Source organism: Rana temporaria, chromosome 9 (genome assembly GCF_905171775.1).
Source record: "Rana temporaria chromosome 9, aRanTem1.1, whole genome shotgun sequence".
NCBI classification, from domain to species: Eukaryota; Metazoa; Chordata; class Amphibia; order Anura; family Ranidae; genus Rana; species Rana temporaria.
Window position 1 is genome coordinate 4,016,326 of NC_053497.1, and position 18,571 is coordinate 4,034,896.

At 46.9% G+C, this 18,571-nt stretch overlaps 1 protein-coding gene across 7 annotated transcripts in view; it reads left to right on the forward strand.

Moving 5' to 3' along the window:
* The window catches only part of KDM5C (lysine demethylase 5C), an 82,958-nt gene that overhangs the window by 46,094 nt on the left and 18,293 nt on the right, over positions 1-18,571 (forward strand). For all 7 annotated transcript variants that reach the window (XM_040322692.1, XM_040322696.1, XM_040322691.1 and 4 more), the window contains 13 exons: positions 65-223; positions 1,563-1,682; positions 2,897-3,055; positions 3,162-3,343; positions 6,460-6,622; positions 6,721-6,840; positions 13,142-13,518; positions 13,896-14,020; positions 15,500-15,650; positions 15,982-16,078; positions 16,186-16,541; positions 16,662-16,800; positions 17,125-17,304. In XM_040322692.1, coding sequence (XP_040178626.1) covers positions 65-223; positions 1,563-1,682; positions 2,897-3,055; positions 3,162-3,343; positions 6,460-6,622; positions 6,721-6,840; positions 13,142-13,518; positions 13,896-14,020; positions 15,500-15,650; positions 15,982-16,078; positions 16,186-16,541; positions 16,662-16,800; positions 17,125-17,304 — 2,328 coding nt within the window. The remainder of the gene's footprint in view (positions 1-64; positions 224-1,562; positions 1,683-2,896; positions 3,056-3,161; positions 3,344-6,459; positions 6,623-6,720; positions 6,841-13,141; positions 13,519-13,895; positions 14,021-15,499; positions 15,651-15,981; positions 16,079-16,185; positions 16,542-16,661; positions 16,801-17,124; positions 17,305-18,571) is intronic.

Consider the following 18,571-nt stretch of genomic DNA (forward strand, 5'->3'; position numbering starts at 1 on the left):
CAATTGCTGAAATGTGACATCACACAAATCCTTTTAATTTTTTTTTCTCTTCCCCGGTTTTTAGGTGGATTCCTACGTCTGCCGCATCTGTACCCGCGGGGATGACGATGAGAAGTTATTACTGTGCGATGGCTGTGATGACAACTACCACACCTTCTGCCTGCTACCCCCACTTCCTGAACCCCCAAAAGGCCTTTGGCATTGTCCCAAATGTGTTATGGCGGTAAGTAAAACGGTGTGGGTGGGGTGGGCGGTTCACACTGATTTGGCGCAGTTTTAGTGTGCAGGCATCGGTCAGTTTTGGCTTTGGTCTATGCGCAGAGGGAGGCAACCCGGGGCCCTCCAGCTGTTGCAGAACTACAAGTCCCATCATGCCTCTGGGAGTAATTGTAAATGCCAGCCCTACAAGAGTGCCACACCACACGCGCCCCCCACTTCGCAAAACACATAGTTGAAGTGATCTCACTTTAGTGTGATCTGCTCGATTTTCTGTTCGGGGGACTGAACATATATATATATATATATATATATATAATCGTATTTATCGGCGCTGCCTTGGAGGGGACAGGGAGGGGGCAGGACGAGCGCCGTCAGATTACATGAAGAAAATCTCCTGTTTACTCAGCAGTGTTCGTATTGGAAGTCCCGTCTCCTGGGATGCCATTGGTCGACTGTTCTGGCTATCATAGGAGGCGGGACTTTGTATTAAAGAGGCCACAGAGTAAACAAGAGATTCTCCTGTTTGTAATCTGTTGGCACTCGTCCTGCCCCCTCCCTCTTCCCTCCGAGGCTGCAGATGGGCATCGATAAGGCTGCATTCATGGCAATGGTAAGGCTGCATTCATGGCAATTGTTGGGCTGCATTCATGGCAATTGTTGGGCTGCATTCATGGCAATTGTTGGGCTGCATTCATGGCAATTGTTGGGCTGCATTCATGGCAATTGTTGGGCTGCATTCATGGCAATGGTAAGCCTGTGTGTTATACGCCGATAAATACAGTATATCCAAATAATACGCCCAAGCTCTTCTCTTCACCACACACAGCCACAAAGGCAAGAGAACTCTTGTTGGGCAGTGTATTAGTGCTTGGAGGAACACACTTAGACCGAATTTTAATGGTTCAAATAATGTCAAGCAAAAAAATCGGCCCTCGCGCATGTTCACTTCATCAAATCTGGCCCTCTTTGAAAAAAGTTTGGACACCCCTGCCCTACACAGATCCTAAGATGGTTGTAGCTTGGTATAAATGTTGATGCAATATATTAGCATTTAATGTCTTATTTACCAAGCTACAGCTATCTTTGGTTCTGTGACCTGTGTGGGGTGACCTATGTAGCTTTAGAGCATGTCGCACTGCGGCGTGACGTCAGCCTGTTGTGTAATACATTGGATGCTCCTGTCCCATCTTGGCTATATTTTGAAACTATTTGTATCGAAAGGTTTTTGAAATTCTGGTTCTTTTTTGATCAACCTGATTTCTAAGTTGGAATTCCCCTGTAGCACTCCGGTAATCGTTCACTTCCTCTATTTGCATTAACAAGTCCTTTTTTATCACCCGCAGGAATGTAAACGTCCTCCTGAAGCCTTTGGGTTTGAACAGGCGACCCGGGAATACACCCTGCAGAGTTTTGGCGAGATGGCGGATTCTTTTAAGGCAGATTATTTCAATATGCCGGTTCATGTGAGTGTCCGTACTTGTGTGTTATTCGCTGATGTTTAAAGTGGAGGTTCACCCGAAAACAATTATCTAACATTACATCCAGCAGACTTACGACATGTACAGTATGCAGGTATTTTTTTTTTTTTTTTTTTAAGTGTATTTTGTGCGTGTACTCGAGAGGAGCCGGACTGCAGGATTTGGGAGTAGGCAGGCCTCCCCCCAGAGGCAATCTGCCACCTTTCTCCATGCCCCGGGTGGCAATGGTGGGTGTGTGAGGGGGTCCTCCCACATAGCCCACCCTACCTGCTCTGCTTTGAAGCCCAACGGGGCAGAGGGACTCCCTATAAGGGAGTGAGAGGATCTAGCCCGCTCAACCAGCCCCGTTAGTCCTTCGCCTCTCTTTTTTAGAGACCGCGTGGTCAAAGTGCGTGCATGTTAACCCAATTTCGAGTGCCTGTAAGTGTGGTGGTTTTTGTGGGAGGGGGGTGGGCGTACTAAGCGCAGGCTTACCTCGCATAGCACACCCACCGGGAGCCGGCCTGAGACCACCAAACTCAATTCACATGTAGCCGAGACCGGGATCTGAACCCCTAGCTGCAGAGGTGAATGGCTTGTCAGCGCAGTGCCAATCGCGTTGAGCCACCGCAGCTCCCTGTATGCAGGTATTTTTTATTTTATTTTTTTTTCGCCGTACATACCGTTATATTGGGTTTCCCCCTCCCCCCGGCTTCCGGGCTCTGATTCCTGCGGGACTGGGCGTTCCTATCCCTGGGTTAGATGATTGATGTCTGGTGAAAAACTTCCCAAGGCGCGTCATCAAATTTCCGTAGATGGCCGACCTGCGAGTCGGTGCTATACGGCGCCTTCGCCCGCCGTGTAGAGCTGACTGCGCAGGCGCCATATAGAGCCGACTCGCAGGTCGGCTATTTACAGAAAACTGGTGACGCGCCTTGTGCGGCATGGGATGTTTTTCACCAGACGTCAATCATCTAACCCAGGGATAGGAACGCCCAGTCCCGCGGGAATCGGAACCCGGGGGGAAAATAACAATATAACGGTATGTACAGCGGAAAAAAAAATAGTATGCTGGATGTAATGTTAATTGTTTAAGGGTGAACCTCCACTTTAAGATGCACATTTTTTGCTTTTCCTGAGATGTGTGTGTATTATACATGCACACTGGTCAGCCATAACATTATGACCACCCATCTAATATTGAGTCTCCTCCTCCGCAGATGGTGCCCACAGAGCTGGTGGAGAGGGAGTTTTGGCGTCTGGTGAACAGTATAGAGGAGGATGTTACGGTGCAGTACGGAGCGGACATTCACTCCAAGGAGTTTGGCAGTGGCTTCCCTATGATGGATGGGAAATCGGAGCTGACTCCGGAGGAGAAGGTAACTGATAAACCACCACCCCCTAAAAATCTCTCCACATTTGTGCTGCTTTTTATATGGCTCATTCCACTCACTTGCCCCTTTTTTTTTTTTTTTGCTCCTCCAGACATATGCCACCAGCGGCTGGAACCTGAATGTGATGCCCGTGCTTGAGCATTCTGTGCTGTGTCACATCAATGCAGACATTTCTGGCATGAAGGTGCCCTGGCTGTATGTGGGCATGGTGTTTTCAGCTTTTTGTTGGCACATCGAAGATCACTGGAGCTATTCCATCAACTATCTTCATTGGTTAGTGTTTTGAGGTTTTTAGAACATTGATTTCAAGTTGTTTATACTCTACCATACCTGTTTATAGTGTTCAATATTAAACACCTGCTCCCCTCTAAGGCTACTTTCAGACAGGTGGCAATACTTGCCTTTTTAAAGCGTAGCTCCATCCAAAAGGGAAAGCTCCTCCTTTCTGCTTCTTTCCCCCTCCCTCCCCTCCGCTGCCACATTTGGCACTTCTTTTTTTTTTTTTTGTGGGGAGGGAGGAGCAGGTACCTGGTTCTGACAGGTTCCCACTTCCGGTGACCTGCCGTGCTGGTTCCATGTATCATGGAAGTTCCAACGCATGCGCGAACTGATGCGCAGAGATGGTTCCAGCTATCGGGAAAGTTCCTTCAAGCACTGCGCAGGTGCAAACTTGCTGACGGAAATCCCCGAACGGCGGCCGGCATCCAGGGCGACGTGGACTTAGAGGAAAGTGGCCAGTCGGCCTCACGTCCTCGCTGCGCTCGGACGGCTCGCTTCGCTCGCTCGGCCTCCTGGCTCTTTTTTTAACATCCTCCAATCCACGGGGATGTTAAAGAATGAGCCTGGATGCCGGGCGAGGTTCGGAGATTTCCGTCGGGAAGTTTGCGCCTGCGCAGTCAGTGAAGGAACTTCCCCCACAGTGGAACATTGAGGACAAGTCACCGGCTGAGTTTGCCATAGCAAATTCAGCCGTCCCAATCAGAGAGCATCGCTTTGCTTCGCCCATGCCCAATCGGTTTCGCTTTTAGTGGAGATGGTGGCGGAACCCCCTGATAGCCGATTGAAAACTTGGCTTGGGTAAGGATACCACTGGATTCCTGGACAGGTAAGGCTCCATTCACACCTGAGCGATCAAACGCCTGAAGCGCGACGCTCAGATACGCTGGAGGGGAAAAATAACATTGTTGTCTATGGAGATGGTTCACATCTCCACGCCGAACGCCCAAAAAAGTCCCGGACCCTTTTTTGTCACGCGTATTCAGGCGGCTTCGGCGTTCGGCATAGCCGACAATGACGTGTAAAAAACGGGGTTAAAAACGGCGCGTTTTGTCGCGGCAAATCGCAGTACAAAACGCCGCGCTAAGGTGTCGCTCAGGTGTGAATGCAGCCTAAGTGTCCTAATAATAATATTAAGGCTGCATCCAAACAGCGTTTTGAATCGCGGGCAGACTTGCCGCGGATCTGCCCCCCCGATTTGACAGCCCCGAGGTGTAAATGACAAAACGCGTGACTCATTCGAGATGCCATTCATTTGAATGATCCCTAAGATCGCAGTGCAGGTCTGTCGCAATTGTGCTGCAATTGCGGCAACCCGCATCGCTGGATGCATGTCACACAAAAATGGCTCCTGAACTATTTTTGGATGACAGGCGTCCCGCTATTACAGCATGCTCTATTGCGTGACCCGCAGGGAGGCATGTTGGCCAAAAATAGTTCAGAAGCTTTTTTTTTTTTTGCGAAATGCAGTGCGACAATCGCAGCGGACCCATACCGTGATTTTGAATGGTATCGCGAATGCAAGGCCTATGTTTTTTGTCATCCTCCCCTCGACACTGTTAAACGGCAGATCCGTGGCAAATATGCCCGTGATTCAAAACGCTGTAGTGTGAATGCAGCCTGAGAGCCGGTTCACACAGGGGCAGCACGACTTGCCGAGCGACTCGGCAAGGCGATCTGCTCACGACTTCAGAAGTCGTCCCAAAGTAGTACAGGAACCCTTTTCTAAGGCCCCTTTCACACTGGGGAAATAGCGCCTAAATACCGCCTGAAAAACTCCTGCCCAGCCTTCTTAATGTGAAAGCCCGAGGGCTTACACACGGAGGCGTTGTGCTGGCAGGACAGAAGAAAATCTCCTGCTAGCAGCATCTTTGGAGCTTTTAAAACAATGGGAAACCGCGGGCGGTATTAACCCTTTATTGGTTGCTAGCGGGGGTTAATACCACACCGCTAGCGGCCGATTCCCGCGGCAATTCCGACGGTATAGTACCGCTTTTTTTAGCGGCGCTATACCACCACCGCGCCTCCCGTCCCAGTGTGAAAGGGGCCTATGTCGGAGCGACTTCAGTCGCTCCTATTGGAACGGTTCCATAGGCTAAGTCACCTGACAAGTCGCGCCTGTGTGAGCCGGTGATCTGCCAATATGGTTTTCCTGCTATCCAGATGGTTCCTGTAAGGACTGCGCAGGCGCAATCCTTGCCGACGGAAATCTCCGAACCTCGGCCGGCATCCAGGGCGACGTGGAATTTGAGTAAAGTGGCTTGGCTCTTCACGGCGCCTGCGCATAGCCTGTGCGCAGGCGCCGTGAAGAGCCGAGACCTACTCCGGCTGTCTTCGGGGAGCGTGACGTGCCAGAGCCGGCCGTCAATCATCCTCCCTCTCCATAGGCACGCCCATTCCCCGCGGGAGTCGGAATCTATAATGTACCAGTACACTGTGAGTACGGGGATAAAAAATTCAAGACAGGCATACTGTAGCTCGCGCTACAATGCCTGATTTTATGGTACAATGTTGACACTGAGGGTGAACTACCGCTTTAAGTACCGTAGTTTGGCGCTATTCCACAAGCGTGCAGAAATTTTTAAGACGTGACATGTTGGTTATCTTATTTACCTGGCGTAACATCTTCTACAAAAAAATTAGGGAAATGCATTTTATGTTTTGTGTGTGGGTGTTTTTAATGAAAAGGGAAAAAAAAAAGTGTATTCTTCCCAAAAAAAAAATTTCTTCGTAGAAAATTGCAATGATCGCCATTTTATTCTCCAAAAAAAAATATGGTGGCCATTGCAATATATAAAATGTTTGGGGGTTAGAAGTAATTTTCTAGCAAATTCGGATTGATACTACTGCCAGAAAAAAGTCCGGGTCCTGATGTGGTTAATCGGGTATATGCATATTTGGGTGCTGGTCATTCAAGAACAAAACTACAGCTGGGGAGATGTGGGAACATCCGACCTGCTAACAGCAATTTTGGGTTGGTGACCCGCTAAGTAGCCCTTTGCGATCTTTTGATGAAAGGGGCATTATAAATGTAGTAGAATGAAACCAGTATGGGCTTTTCCCCCCTCTAGTGTTCTCTAATATTGGTAACTCTTGTGTTTTCCTGTGTCCAGGGGTGAACCCAAGACCTGGTACGGGGTGCCCTCCTCTTCTGCCGAGCAGCTTGAAGAGGTCATGAAGAAACTCACCCCGGAGCTCTTCGACAGTCAGCCGGATCTGCTGCATCAGTTGGTTACCCTAATGAACCCCAACACACTCATGTCTCACGGTGTTCCGGTCAGTTCTACTTTTCTCTGAAAATATCAAACTCCCTTTTTATGGAATCTGACCCAAATTCGTCTCATACGGGCTTTGTATACTTTTTTTTTTTTTAGGTGGTTCGCACCAACCAATGTGCCGGGGAGTTTGTCATCACATTCCCAAGAGCCTATCACAGCGGCTTCAACCAGGGCTACAACTTTGCTGAAGCCGTCAACTTCTGTACGGCTGACTGGGTGAGTAAGAAGAGGCTTTACCGTCTATTCAAGTCGTATTATTATTATTCTATGGGGTGACATTCTGATTTACTCCTTTAGGCATACTTTAGACTAGCGGCTGTCACTGTACGCAAGCAGAGCATTTGACATGCAGTGAAGGAGGCAATATGTCCGCCATATGCAATGGGTGGGGGTTGTTCTTGCTGTGGCTGTGAATCGAAGCGCGTCTTCAGGTGTACGCCCCATCTGCTGCTTTTGTAACTTAACCCCTTAACGCCCGCCGCACGACTATTTACGTCCGCACAATGGCATGGACAGGAAGAAGGGCGTGTATATATACGTCCTTGCCTTCTAGCGGGTGGGGGGTCCGATCGGGACCCCCTCCGCGGCGGGCGGATCCCCTCGGGGAGCGATCCGGGACGACGGCGCGGCTATTCGTTTATAGCCGCTTCGTCGCGATCGCTCCCCGGAGCTGAAGCACGGGGAGAGCCGTATGTAAACATGGCTTCCCCGTGCTTCACTGTGGCGGCTGCATCGATCGTGTCATCCCTTTTATAGGGAGACTCGATCGATGACGTCAATCCTACAGCCACACCCCCCTACAGTTGTAAACGCGCACTAGGTGAACCCTAACTCCTACAGCGCCCCCTGTGGTTAACTCCCAAACTGCAACTGTCATTTTCACAATAAACAATGCAATTTAAATGCATTTTTTGCTGTGAAAATGACAATGGTCCCAAAAATGTGTCAAAATTGTCAAGTGTCCGCCATAATGTCGCAGTCATGAAAAAAATCGCTGATCGCCGCCAATAGTAGTAGTAAAAAAAAAAAAAAAAATGCTATAAAACTCTCCCCTATTTTGTAAACGCTATAAATTTAGCGCAAACCAATCGATAAACGCTTATTGCGATTTTGGTAAAAAAAAAAATAAGAAGAATGCGTATCGGCCTAAACTGAGGGAAAAAAAAATGTTATGTTGGTGGTAGGCGGGACGTTATGGTATCGACCATCCATTATAGTCCTCAAAGTCAGAGCAGAACTGTGTACTCTTCTGTCCAATTAAAAACCTTTAATATGGAAGGACATGTTCCCGTTAGAACCTTGATGAAATTGAATAAATATAATTTGCTTGATTTTAATTTTAATCTTATAGCTGAGAAAATCTTGTCAGTACCAAAAGTTGCTAATGCAGATACTTTGATAGATGAAAAAACCCCAGCCCATAAACAAATAAATTCTACAATAAAAGGAGGACTTCTTAATGCGCGGTCTGCGGTAAAAAACGCGACAGCCATTTATGACACCTTATTAGAGTATGATTTAGATTACCTGCTAATCACGGAAACCTGGTTCTCTCCTGCTTCCCCGCCCAGACTGGACGAATTGGTCCCGCCTGGGTATAAGCTACTATCTTGTGACCGTAGCTCGGGGAGAGGTGGAGGAACTGCCTGCATATACAAGGCTAAGTTGAAAATTATAAAAACTTGCACGCAGGATTCTTATGCGTCTATGGAGACACTTTTCCTGCAGTGCAACTTGAGCCCTGAAGTAACCATAGGAATGGCAGTGATTTATCATCCTCCTAACGCTAAAGCTAGGTTTGGCGAGGAGATGTGCGAACTCCTAACGACCCAATCCCTGCGATATGCCCAACTCCATTGGCTATAGCCAAGATGTCATAGGGGCTACTCATAAAGCGGGCCACACCCTGGACTGGCTTTTCCAGTCAGGATGTATAGAGAAAGTATATCCCCCGAAAGAGATTATATGGAGTGATCACAAATTAATATTATTTGATCACAGCCATAAATTTCGCAAAAAGTCACCTCATGTTCCTAATAGGAACAGTATTCCAAAATTTTCGAGAAATCTCACTAAAATATCTGTTAAGGCTTTTAGTAACCACTTCCTGTTGAATATTGATAAGGCATCGTTTGAGTCCACTAAAGTCGCAGCTGAGAAAATTAATTTTTTCAATACGGCTATTACAAAAGCGCTCGACTACTTAGCCCCCCTAAAGAGAAATCATTGCATTAGGCAAGCAAATAATAATCCCCTCTGGTTTACCCAGGTGACCAGAAGTTTAAAATGGAAGTGCAGAGCAGCGGAGAAAGCGTGGAGAAAAAATCCGGCGCCCGCCTCCAAGGAGGTATATACCGCAGCCCTGAGGAACTATAAACTAGGGATACAAACTGCCAAAAAGCAGTTTTTCTCTGAAAAAATTGCTAATGCTAAAAATGCAGCAGCTGAACTCTTTAGAGTTGCGAAAAATCTAGCTAATCCAGCATGTAGACAGCCGGAAGAAGAAGCTTCACCAGAGTTTTGTAATATTTTATCAAATTATTTTAATGAAAAGATAGAAATTATTAGGAACAATATCAAAGTAGTAGATATTGAGGAATATTGTCCCATCTATGAAGGTACAAGATTCTCTAGTTTTGTGGATGTCTCTACTTTAGATATTCTGAATATCCTCAAGTCTCTTAGAGCCTCGTCCTCATCATTTGATCCTTGCATTGCGCAACTAGTGAAGGACGCCGCAGAGACATTGGCCCCCTTTATTGCCGACATTGTAAATACTTCCTTCTCCACTGGAACAGTGCCGGGTATTCTGAAGCGGGCGGTGATTATTCCCCTGCTGAAGAAAGCTAACCTGGCACGCTCCGTGTTGAGCAATAATCGTCCCATTTCAACTCTACCATTTCTGGCAAAAATCATGGAACGAGCCGCAGTGTGGCAAATTCAGCCCTATCTCGAGTCCAATTCCATTCTCGATGATTTTCAATCTGGATTCCGACCAGGAAGAGGTCCTGAAACCGCCTTGACCAAAGTCCAGGATGATCTACTCTGGGCCCTGGACAGAAATGAGGCTTCGGCCTTGGTATTGCTGGATCTGTCGGCAGCATTCGATACCATCGATCATTCTAGACTGCTTGATCGATTAGGGACTGTGGCAGGCATTGATGGTATAGCATTGGCATGGATGACCTCATTTCTGCTGGACAGGGTTCAGAGAGTAAGGCTGGGACTGCACTGCTCTTCTGATAGTCCCCTGTTCTGTGGAGTCCCTCAAGGGTCGGCGTTATCGCCGCTCCTGTTCAACATCTATCTGAGGCCTCTGCTATATATCATCCGCCGCCACAACCTATCTTTTCATGTCTACGCTGACGACACCCAGTTCTACATTCCTCTGCCCAGGGATGGGGGGGCACAGATAACTCTGGCCACCTGCCTGGAGGAAATTCAAGCCTGGATGGGGGCCAATTATCTTATGCTCAATGGCTCCAAGACTGAGTGCATGGTTTTATGCAATCAGCCATGGTCGGGCGGTTTCCCTACCTGGCCGGACTCGTTTTCATCGGTCCCAGTGCCAGTCACCCAGGTCAGGGATTTGGGAATCATCTTGGACGAGAGATTGACGCTACGACCACAGGTAAACCAGGTGGTGAGTTCTTGTCACTTCCACTTGAAACTCCTGAGGTCGACTTTTCGCTTCATTGAAGAATCGCATAAGATCTCCATGGTCAATGCCATTATTGGAAGTCGATTAGATTATTGTAATGCTTTGTACCTGGGTTTACCTAATAACATCATGCACAAATTACAGCTTATTCAGAATGCCGCTGCGAGGCTACTCACGGGTGTTGGTCGTCGTGACCACATCACGCCATCGCTGAGAGCCCTGCATTGGCTACCCGTGAAGGAACGGGTTCTGTTTAAGACTGGATGCATGGTGCACAGGGCTACCCATGGCAAGGGGCCAGTGTACCTGCAGCAAAAATTCACCAAGTATGTGCCCAACCGTACCTTAAGGTCGGCTAATTTGGAAACTTTGGTGATTCCTAAATTTCGTAAGAAAAAATGCGGAGGGAGGACGAGTGCGGTCCAGGGAGCACAGTTTTGGAACTCCCTGCCTCTAAAATTAAGGCTTGAGAATGATCTTTTTAAGTTCAGGAAGCTTTTAAAAACTGAGCTTTTCAGTCTAGCCTATGGAATTACATAGGTTTTTATAGTTCTTTGATCTGCTACTATTTTAAATTTGATCTGTTTCGCTGCCTGTGTGTGTTTTTTTGGTTGTTGCTGTATTGTTGTTCTCTGCGCATTGAGGCCTACGGGTAACTGACTGCGTTTTGTACTTTTTTGTACTTTTAAGAATTTTAATAAATAAATAAATAAATAATATATATTTTTGGGGATATTTATTATAGCAAAAAGTAAAAAATATTGCATTTTTTTCAAAAGTGTCGCTCTATTTTTGTTTATAGCGCAAAAAATAAAAACCGCAAAGGTGATCAAATACCACCAAAAGAAAGCTCTATTTGTGGGGAAAAAAGGACGCCAATTTTGTTTGGGAGCCACGTCACACGACCGCGCAATTGTCTGTTAAAGCGACGCAGTGCCGAATCGCAAAACCTGGCTTGGGCCTTTAGCTGCAAAATGGTCCGGGGCTTAAGTGGTTAAAGGGTCACTAAAGGGACTTTTTTTTATTTTATTTTTTAGCTAAATAGCTTCCTTTACCTTACTGCAGTCCTGGTTTCATGTCCTCATTGTTCGTTTTTGCTCTGATGTTGCTGTAATTCCTCTCTGTTCTGGACACTTCTGGTTGTCTGTTTCCTGATCACCACAGTACTGGGAGATTTCTCACTGTGGTGACTAATCAAGGAGGTGTGTCTAAAACCCCTCAGCACCAATCCAGTTTCGTTTTGCAAAACCTTCACTGCCCTCTATTGGCTCCCTGGCTCTGTACATCAGAGAACCAGGAAACAACAGCAAAGACTAAACTGTAGGTACATTATATGATTGGTTTTTATCTATTTTTAATAATTTTTAAAAGGAATCTGTTAACTATTATGTCTCTCTACCCTGTAAACAGTAATTTTAGGAAAAAAAAAAATCCTTTAGTGACCCTTTAAAGCATAACTCCACCCAAAAGGGGAAATTCTGCTTTAACTGCTTGCCGACCAGCTGCCGCAGTTATATGGCGGCTGGGCGAGATCACGTAGATCTACGTCATCTCGCCGTTCAGCCAATAGGGGTGTGCGTGCCCCCCCCGCTACTGACGCGCGTGCCCGATCACCGCCGGGCACCCGCGATCGCTCATTACAGAGTGAGAACCGGGAGCTGTGTGTGTAAACACACAGCTCCCGGTCCTGTCAGGGGGAGAAATGCCTGACCGTCTGTTCATTCAATGTATGAACAGCGATCAGTCATTTCCCCAAGTCAGTCCCCCCCCTCTACAGTTAGAACACACCCAGGGAACATGCTTAAAGCGGAGTTCCACCTAAAAATGGAACTTCCGCTTAACCCACTCCTTGCCCCCTTACATGCCACATTTGGCATGTAATTTTTTTTGGGGGGGGGGGGGGTGGGGGCTTCAGGAGAAGTGGGACTTCCTGTCCCACTTCCTCCTTCCGCAGAGGGGCTGGTAAGGCGAATGGCTTAATCGCCTTATTGCAGCCCCTCCCTGTAGGCGAGCGCCTGTCCAATCGGACGGCGCCGCTCGCGCATGCGCAGTGGGTGCCCGGCCGTGAAGCCGAAAGCTGTCACTGCCGGGTGCCCACACTAGGAATGAAGAGGAGCGGAGCCCCGGCCGGCACGTCGCTGGAACCGTGGAGCAGGGAAATGTCACTGTCCAATCACAGGCAGTCACATGTAAACACAGAAGAACACTGACAGAGTGAGAGGAGAGACGATCAACGGCATCTCCTCGCAAGGGAGACCTGTGCAGATAATCGGGGCACTGATTACCGTACAGCCCCATCAGTCACCATTAGTGATGCCAACTTTGCGGCATATCCGTGCCACCTGTTTGTGACCATCAGTGCGGCCTCATCAGTGGTGCCTCAGTGCCACCTATTTACCATCTGTAGTGACCATCAGTGCCACATGTCGGTGACCATCAGTGGTGCCACCTGTTGATGACCATCAGTGGTGCTTTGTCAGTGCCACCTATTGGTGACCATCAGCGCTTATAAGTGGTGCCTCATCAGTGCACACCAGTGAAGGAGAAACATTACTTATTTTCAACATTTACTGAGAGAAACAAACTTTTTATTTTTTTCCAAAAGTTTTTGGTCTTTATTTTTTGCTTAAAAAAAAAAACAAAAAAACTGGTGATTTAAGAACCATCAAAAAAAGGCTTTATTTGTGAGAAAATAAATGATAAAAATATAATTTGGGTACAGTGTTGCATGACCGCGCAATTGACATTCAAAGTGTGACAACTGGCCTGGGCAGGAAGGGGGGTAAAGGTGCCCAATGGGCAATTGGTTAAAAAGAAGAGAAAAAATAAGTTTTTGATGGTTTTTTTTTTTTTTAGCTCACAGCAGGCAGAAAATGTATTGATCATTACCGCCGCCTCCGGAGATACTGCGTCTTCTCCCACGAAGAGCTCATTTGCAAGATGGCTGCATGCCCCGAGAGACTGAACCTCATCCTGGCGGCGGCGGTACACAAGGAGATGCTCTTGTTGGTTCAGGAGGAGCGGAGGTTGCGGAAAGCGTTGATGGAGAGAGGAATCACAGAGGCGGAGCGGGAAGCCTTCGAACTTCTTCCTGATGACGAAAGACAGTGTCAGAAGTGCAAGACCACCTGCTTCCTGTCCGCGTTGGCCTGTTACAACTGCCCTCAGGGCCTGGTGTGTCTCTATCACATCGATGACTTGTGTCAGTGCCCACCTTCCCGACAGTATCTCAGGTAAGACTCTCTATATGTGTCTGGTGTGCCCAGCAATGCCCTATAAGGCTTCGGTGTTGGTGGGCATCACTTTTCTTCAGAGCTTGGTGTGTGGTAGAGGCTTCACATTCATGTATTTGGTGCCAGCAGTGCTGAATGGTTGGAGGACTTTCATCATACTTGTCTCTCTCTGGTTATGGACCTTGCTTTGTGCACTGGCCCAAACCATTTGGTGGAGGGGGGATTATGATGGGGGGGTTGTTTTTTCAGGAGTTGGGCTGAGCCCCTTAGTTCCTGTGAAGGGAACTGCTTAAAGGGGTTGTAAAAGTTTTTTTACCTTAATGCATCCTATGAATTATCGTAATTTATACTACTTTGTCAAATTGTCCTAAATTCAGGTATCGTTACACCCTGGATGAGCTTCCAGCAATGTTACACAAGTTAAAAGGTCGGGCTGAATCCTATGACACCTGGGCAAATAAAGTGCGGCGTGCTCTGGAATTCCAAGATGGCGGCAAGACAGGTAGAGACTCCTAGTCCTCCTTCTCCTTCTCCTCCTCTTTCTCCTTCTTCTCCTTCTCCTCTTTCTTCTCCTTCTCCTCTTTCTTCTTTCTCTTTTCTCTTTCTTCTTTCTCTTTTCTCCTTCTCCTCCTCTTTCTTTCTCTTTTCTCCTTCTCCTCCTCTTTCTTTCTCTTTTCTTCTTCTTTCTCCTCCTCTTTCTTCTCCTTTCTCCTCCTCCTTTCTTCTCCTTCTCTCCTCCTCTTTCTTCTCCTTCTCTCCTCCTCTTTCTTCTCCTTCTCTCCTCCTCTTTCTTCTTCCTTCTCTCCTCCTCTTTCCTCTTTCTTCTTTCTTCTCTCCTCCTCCTCCTCTTTCCTCTTTCTTCTTTCTTCTTTCTTCTCTCCTCCTCCTCTTTCCTCTTTCTTCTTCCTTCTCTCTTCCTCTTTCCTCTTTCCTCTTCTTCCTTCTCTCCTCCTCTTTCCTCTTTCCTCTTCTTCCTTCTCTCCTCTTCTTCCTTCTCTCCTCTTCTTCCTTCTCTCCTCCTCTTTCTTCTTTCTTCTTCCTTCTCTCCTCCTCTTTCTTCTTTCTTCTTCCTTCTCTCCTCCTCTTTCTTCTTTCTTCTTCCTTCTCTCCTCCTCTTTCTTCTTTCTTCTTCCTTCTCTCCTCCTCTTTCTTCTTTCTTCTTCCTTCTCTCCTCCTCTTTCTTCTTCTTTCTTCTCCTCCTCTTTCTTCTCCTCCTTTCTTCTTTCTTCTTCCTTCTTTCTTCTTCTTCCTTCTTTCTTCTTCTTTCTTCTTCTCTCTTTCTTCTTTCTTCTCTCTTTCTTCTTTCTTCTTCCTTCTCTCCTCCTCTTTCTTCTTTCTCTTTTCTCCTTCTCCTCTTTCTTCTTTCTCTTTTCTCCTTCTCCTCTTTCTTCTTTCTCTTTTCTCCTTCTCCTCCTCTTTCTTCTTTCTCTTTTCTCCTTCTTCTCCTCTTTCTTCTTTCTCTTTTCTCCTTCTCCTCCTCTTTCTTCTTTCTCTTTTCTCCTTCTTCTCCTCTTTCTTTGTTCTCTTTTCTTCTTCTTCTTCCTTCTCTCCTCCTCTTTCTTCTTTCTCCTCCTCTTTCTTCTTTCTCCTCCTCTTTCTTCTTTCTCCTCCTCTTTCTTCTTTCTCCTCCTCTTTCTTCTTTCTCCTTCCTTCTCTCCTCCTCTTTCTTCTCCTCCTCTTTCTCTTTTCTCCTCCTCTTTCTCTTTTCTCCTCCTCTTTCTCTTTTCTCCTCCTCTTTCTTCTCCTCTCCTCCTCTTTCTCTTTTCTCCTCCTCTTTCTTCTCCTCCTCTTTCTTCTTTCTCCTCCTCTTTCTTCTTTCTTCTTCCTTCTCTCCTCCTCTTTCTTCTTTCTTCTTCCTTCTCTCCTCCTCTTTCTTCTTTCTTCTTCCTTCTCTCCTCCTCTTTCTCTTTTCTTCCTTCTCAAGCAGGAAATTACCTGTTTTTGTAATTTTTGTTTTGTTCTCAATTTTTTTCTTCTAAAGAGCTCCAACATCTGCGGGTCTTAGAAACGGAGGCTGCAGAGAAAAAATTTGCACAGAACGATCTGTTACAGGAACTGAAAAATATCATCCAAGAGGCCGAATCGTGTATGAGTGACTCCAAGAAACTGCTGGATGACCCGCACCCCGCCAGGTTTGTGACCAATGCCCAATGCAGAGACCCTTTGGTAGGCCCCCCCACAGCCCAATGCAGAGACCCTTGGGAGGGGGAGGCCCCCCACAGCCCAATGCAGAGACCCTTGGGAGGCCCCCCCATACCTCCGCTTTAAAACAGGTGGTGCACAGGCAACATATCGCCTCCTTGCTGCCTGTCAAGCACCCTCTGAAAACAATCTACTATGGGACTGCAATGGTTGCCACACATGCAAAAATCCATTTTCCACATCCTGTTGGGAATCCATGGAGTGTAAATTTTATGTAAAAATGTGATTTATGAATTCTGTTTTCTCTTCTGTTTGCTGTAGAAGTAATGCTGCAGTCATGACTCTGGACAGTTTACATAAGCTTATTCATCGTATCCAAGCTCTTCCATGTGTCTTGAATCAGCTGACAAAGCTGGAGGTAAGGCTTATAATTTATTGTATTACAGATGTGTGACAGATATACTGGCATAAAGGCAAAAGGGGGACCCCTTTTTTTTTTTATATATCCAATGCTTTTCTCATCAGGACCTTTTGGAGAAGGCAGAAGTCTTGCAAGAAGAAGCAAAGAAGTGTTTGCAGTCTCTGCCAGGTAGCGCCCCTCAGATGCAGGACATGGTTAAGCGGTGCCATTCTCTAGGAGTGCTCCCACCTGAAGCCGAGCAGTTAGAGAGGCACATGCGCCAAGGGGAGTGGTTATCGCGGGTGCGGGCAGCTCTGGTCGCCGGGCGGTCGGGCACTCTTCAGGAATTGCGCTCTCTGCTTCAGGAAGCGGTGGAGGTGGCGGAGAGCCCTGCGGTGGAGAAAGCTCGCAGCGAGCTGCAGGAACTGATCACCATCGCTCTACGCTGGGAAGAGAAGGCGAAAATGTGCTTGGAGGCCAGGTAATCACTTTTTGTCCTTTTTTATTAGTAAAACTAGTGATCCTCTAATGAGGTTTTCAAGAAATTTCCTTTTTTTTTTTTTTTTTATCATTTTTTCTTATTTTCTATTTGTTTTTTCAGGCAAAAGCATTCACCTGCCACACTAGAGGCAATCATTAAAGAAGCAGAGAACATCCCCGTACAGCTTCCCAATACCCTGAGCCTGAAGGAAGCCCTTTGTAAGGCCCGAGCCTGGAGTGCTGATGTGGATGAGATCCAGGTAAAGAGAAAACGCCACACCGGCATAGTGATTACCATGACCCATAGAGCGGCAAAGCCCACCATCCAATAAAAAAGTAGTATGTATGTGGGTTGTATTTTGGCAGAACGTTTTGTATAGGACACCTTTTAAAAATGTCTTTCACGTTTCATAGTATGAGATCAAATTTTGTGCTGCACTGTGATTGGCTGCTTCGAGTCATTAATTTCCAAGCTTTGCTGACACAACGCTACTCAGAAATGGAGGCATTCTGCCCCTAGTGTTAAGGCTTTGCGGTAACAGGCTTTGTGTATTATGGGATGTGTGCTTCCTTTTTGTTTTTAGAGCGGGGATCATTACCCATGCCTGGATGACTTGGAAGGGTTGGTGGCTGTGGGTCGGGACTTACCTGTAAAAATGGACGAGCTGCATCAGCTAGAGGTACAAGTGACGGCTGCAAACTCCTGGAGGGACAAAGCCGCCAAGACCTTCCTGAGGAAGAGCTCGTGCTTCACCCTATTGGAGGTACAAAAATCTTTCCAGCAGATTTATTTTTTATTTTTTTCATAATGCAGTTCCTGTATTAAAAAGTGCCAGTATTTGTATCACCCCCATATACTTGCCAGTTGGCACTACCTCATCTTGATCTAGCAATGTCTTCTTCTCTTTCTTCTCTACCTTCTCTTTCTTCTCCTCCTCTACCTTCTTTCTTCTCTACCTTCTCTTTCTTCTCTACCTTCTCTTTCTTCTCTACCTTCTCTTTCTTCTCTACCTTCTCTTTCTTCTCTACCTTCTCTTTCTTCTCTACCTTCTCTTTCTTCTCTACCTTCTCTACCTTCTTCTCCTCTACCTTCTCTACCTTCTTCTCCTCTACCTTCTCCACCTTCTTCTCCTTTACCTTCTCTACCTTCTGCTCCTCTACCTTCTCTACCTTCTTCTCCTCTACCTTCTCTACCTTCTTCTCCTCTACCTTCTCTACCTTCTTCTCCTCTACCTTCTCTACCTTCTTCTCCTCTACCTTCTCTACCTTCTTCTCCTCTACCTTCTCCTCCTCTACCTTCTCCTCCTCTACCTTCTCCTCCTCTACCTTCTCCTCCTCTACCTTCTCTACCTTCTTCTCCTCTACCTTCTTCTCCTCTACCTTCTCCTCTACCTTCTCTTTCTTTCTTTCTTTCTTGATTGGCTGCTGTCAATGGTTCCCACTGCTGCCTATGTCAAGTCCTGTAGGGGGGTGGGGCCATGCTGTACTAATGTGTGTCTATGGACACACACAGCCCAGCTCAGAAGCCTGCATGTACACCCTAATTATAAGTGGGACTGCTATGGTGGAACATGCAGAAGAGGTGGGGGAACCCCATATACATCCGTTTTAATATTTATGCATTTTATTTTTCACATTAAGTCCCGGTTTAGTGCGATGCGGGAAAGCCTGCAATTCCGTACTGGCTCCCACACCGCACCTGAATTGCACACTGCGCTCTACGAACCACTGGGGGGGGGGTGTCAATGTGAAGTTAAATCGTGCGTTAACCCCGAAAAACGAATTGATCCTGCTTTTTTTTTTTTTTTTTTTTTTTTTTCCCCAAGCATTTCATAATGTGCTTGTGCTGTGTAATTTGGCCTCCTGTAACACATAAAAAACCTGGCTGATCCTGCCAGTTTCCTCCCCCCTGTAAACTGACCATGATATTCCTGGCCGCTGAGCCCTGACTTTGTGGTCTGTTTTACGTGCCTCCGTCATCCACAGCCCCGCACCTCTTTGTGTGTCACCTAGTGACAGTGCCCCCCCCCC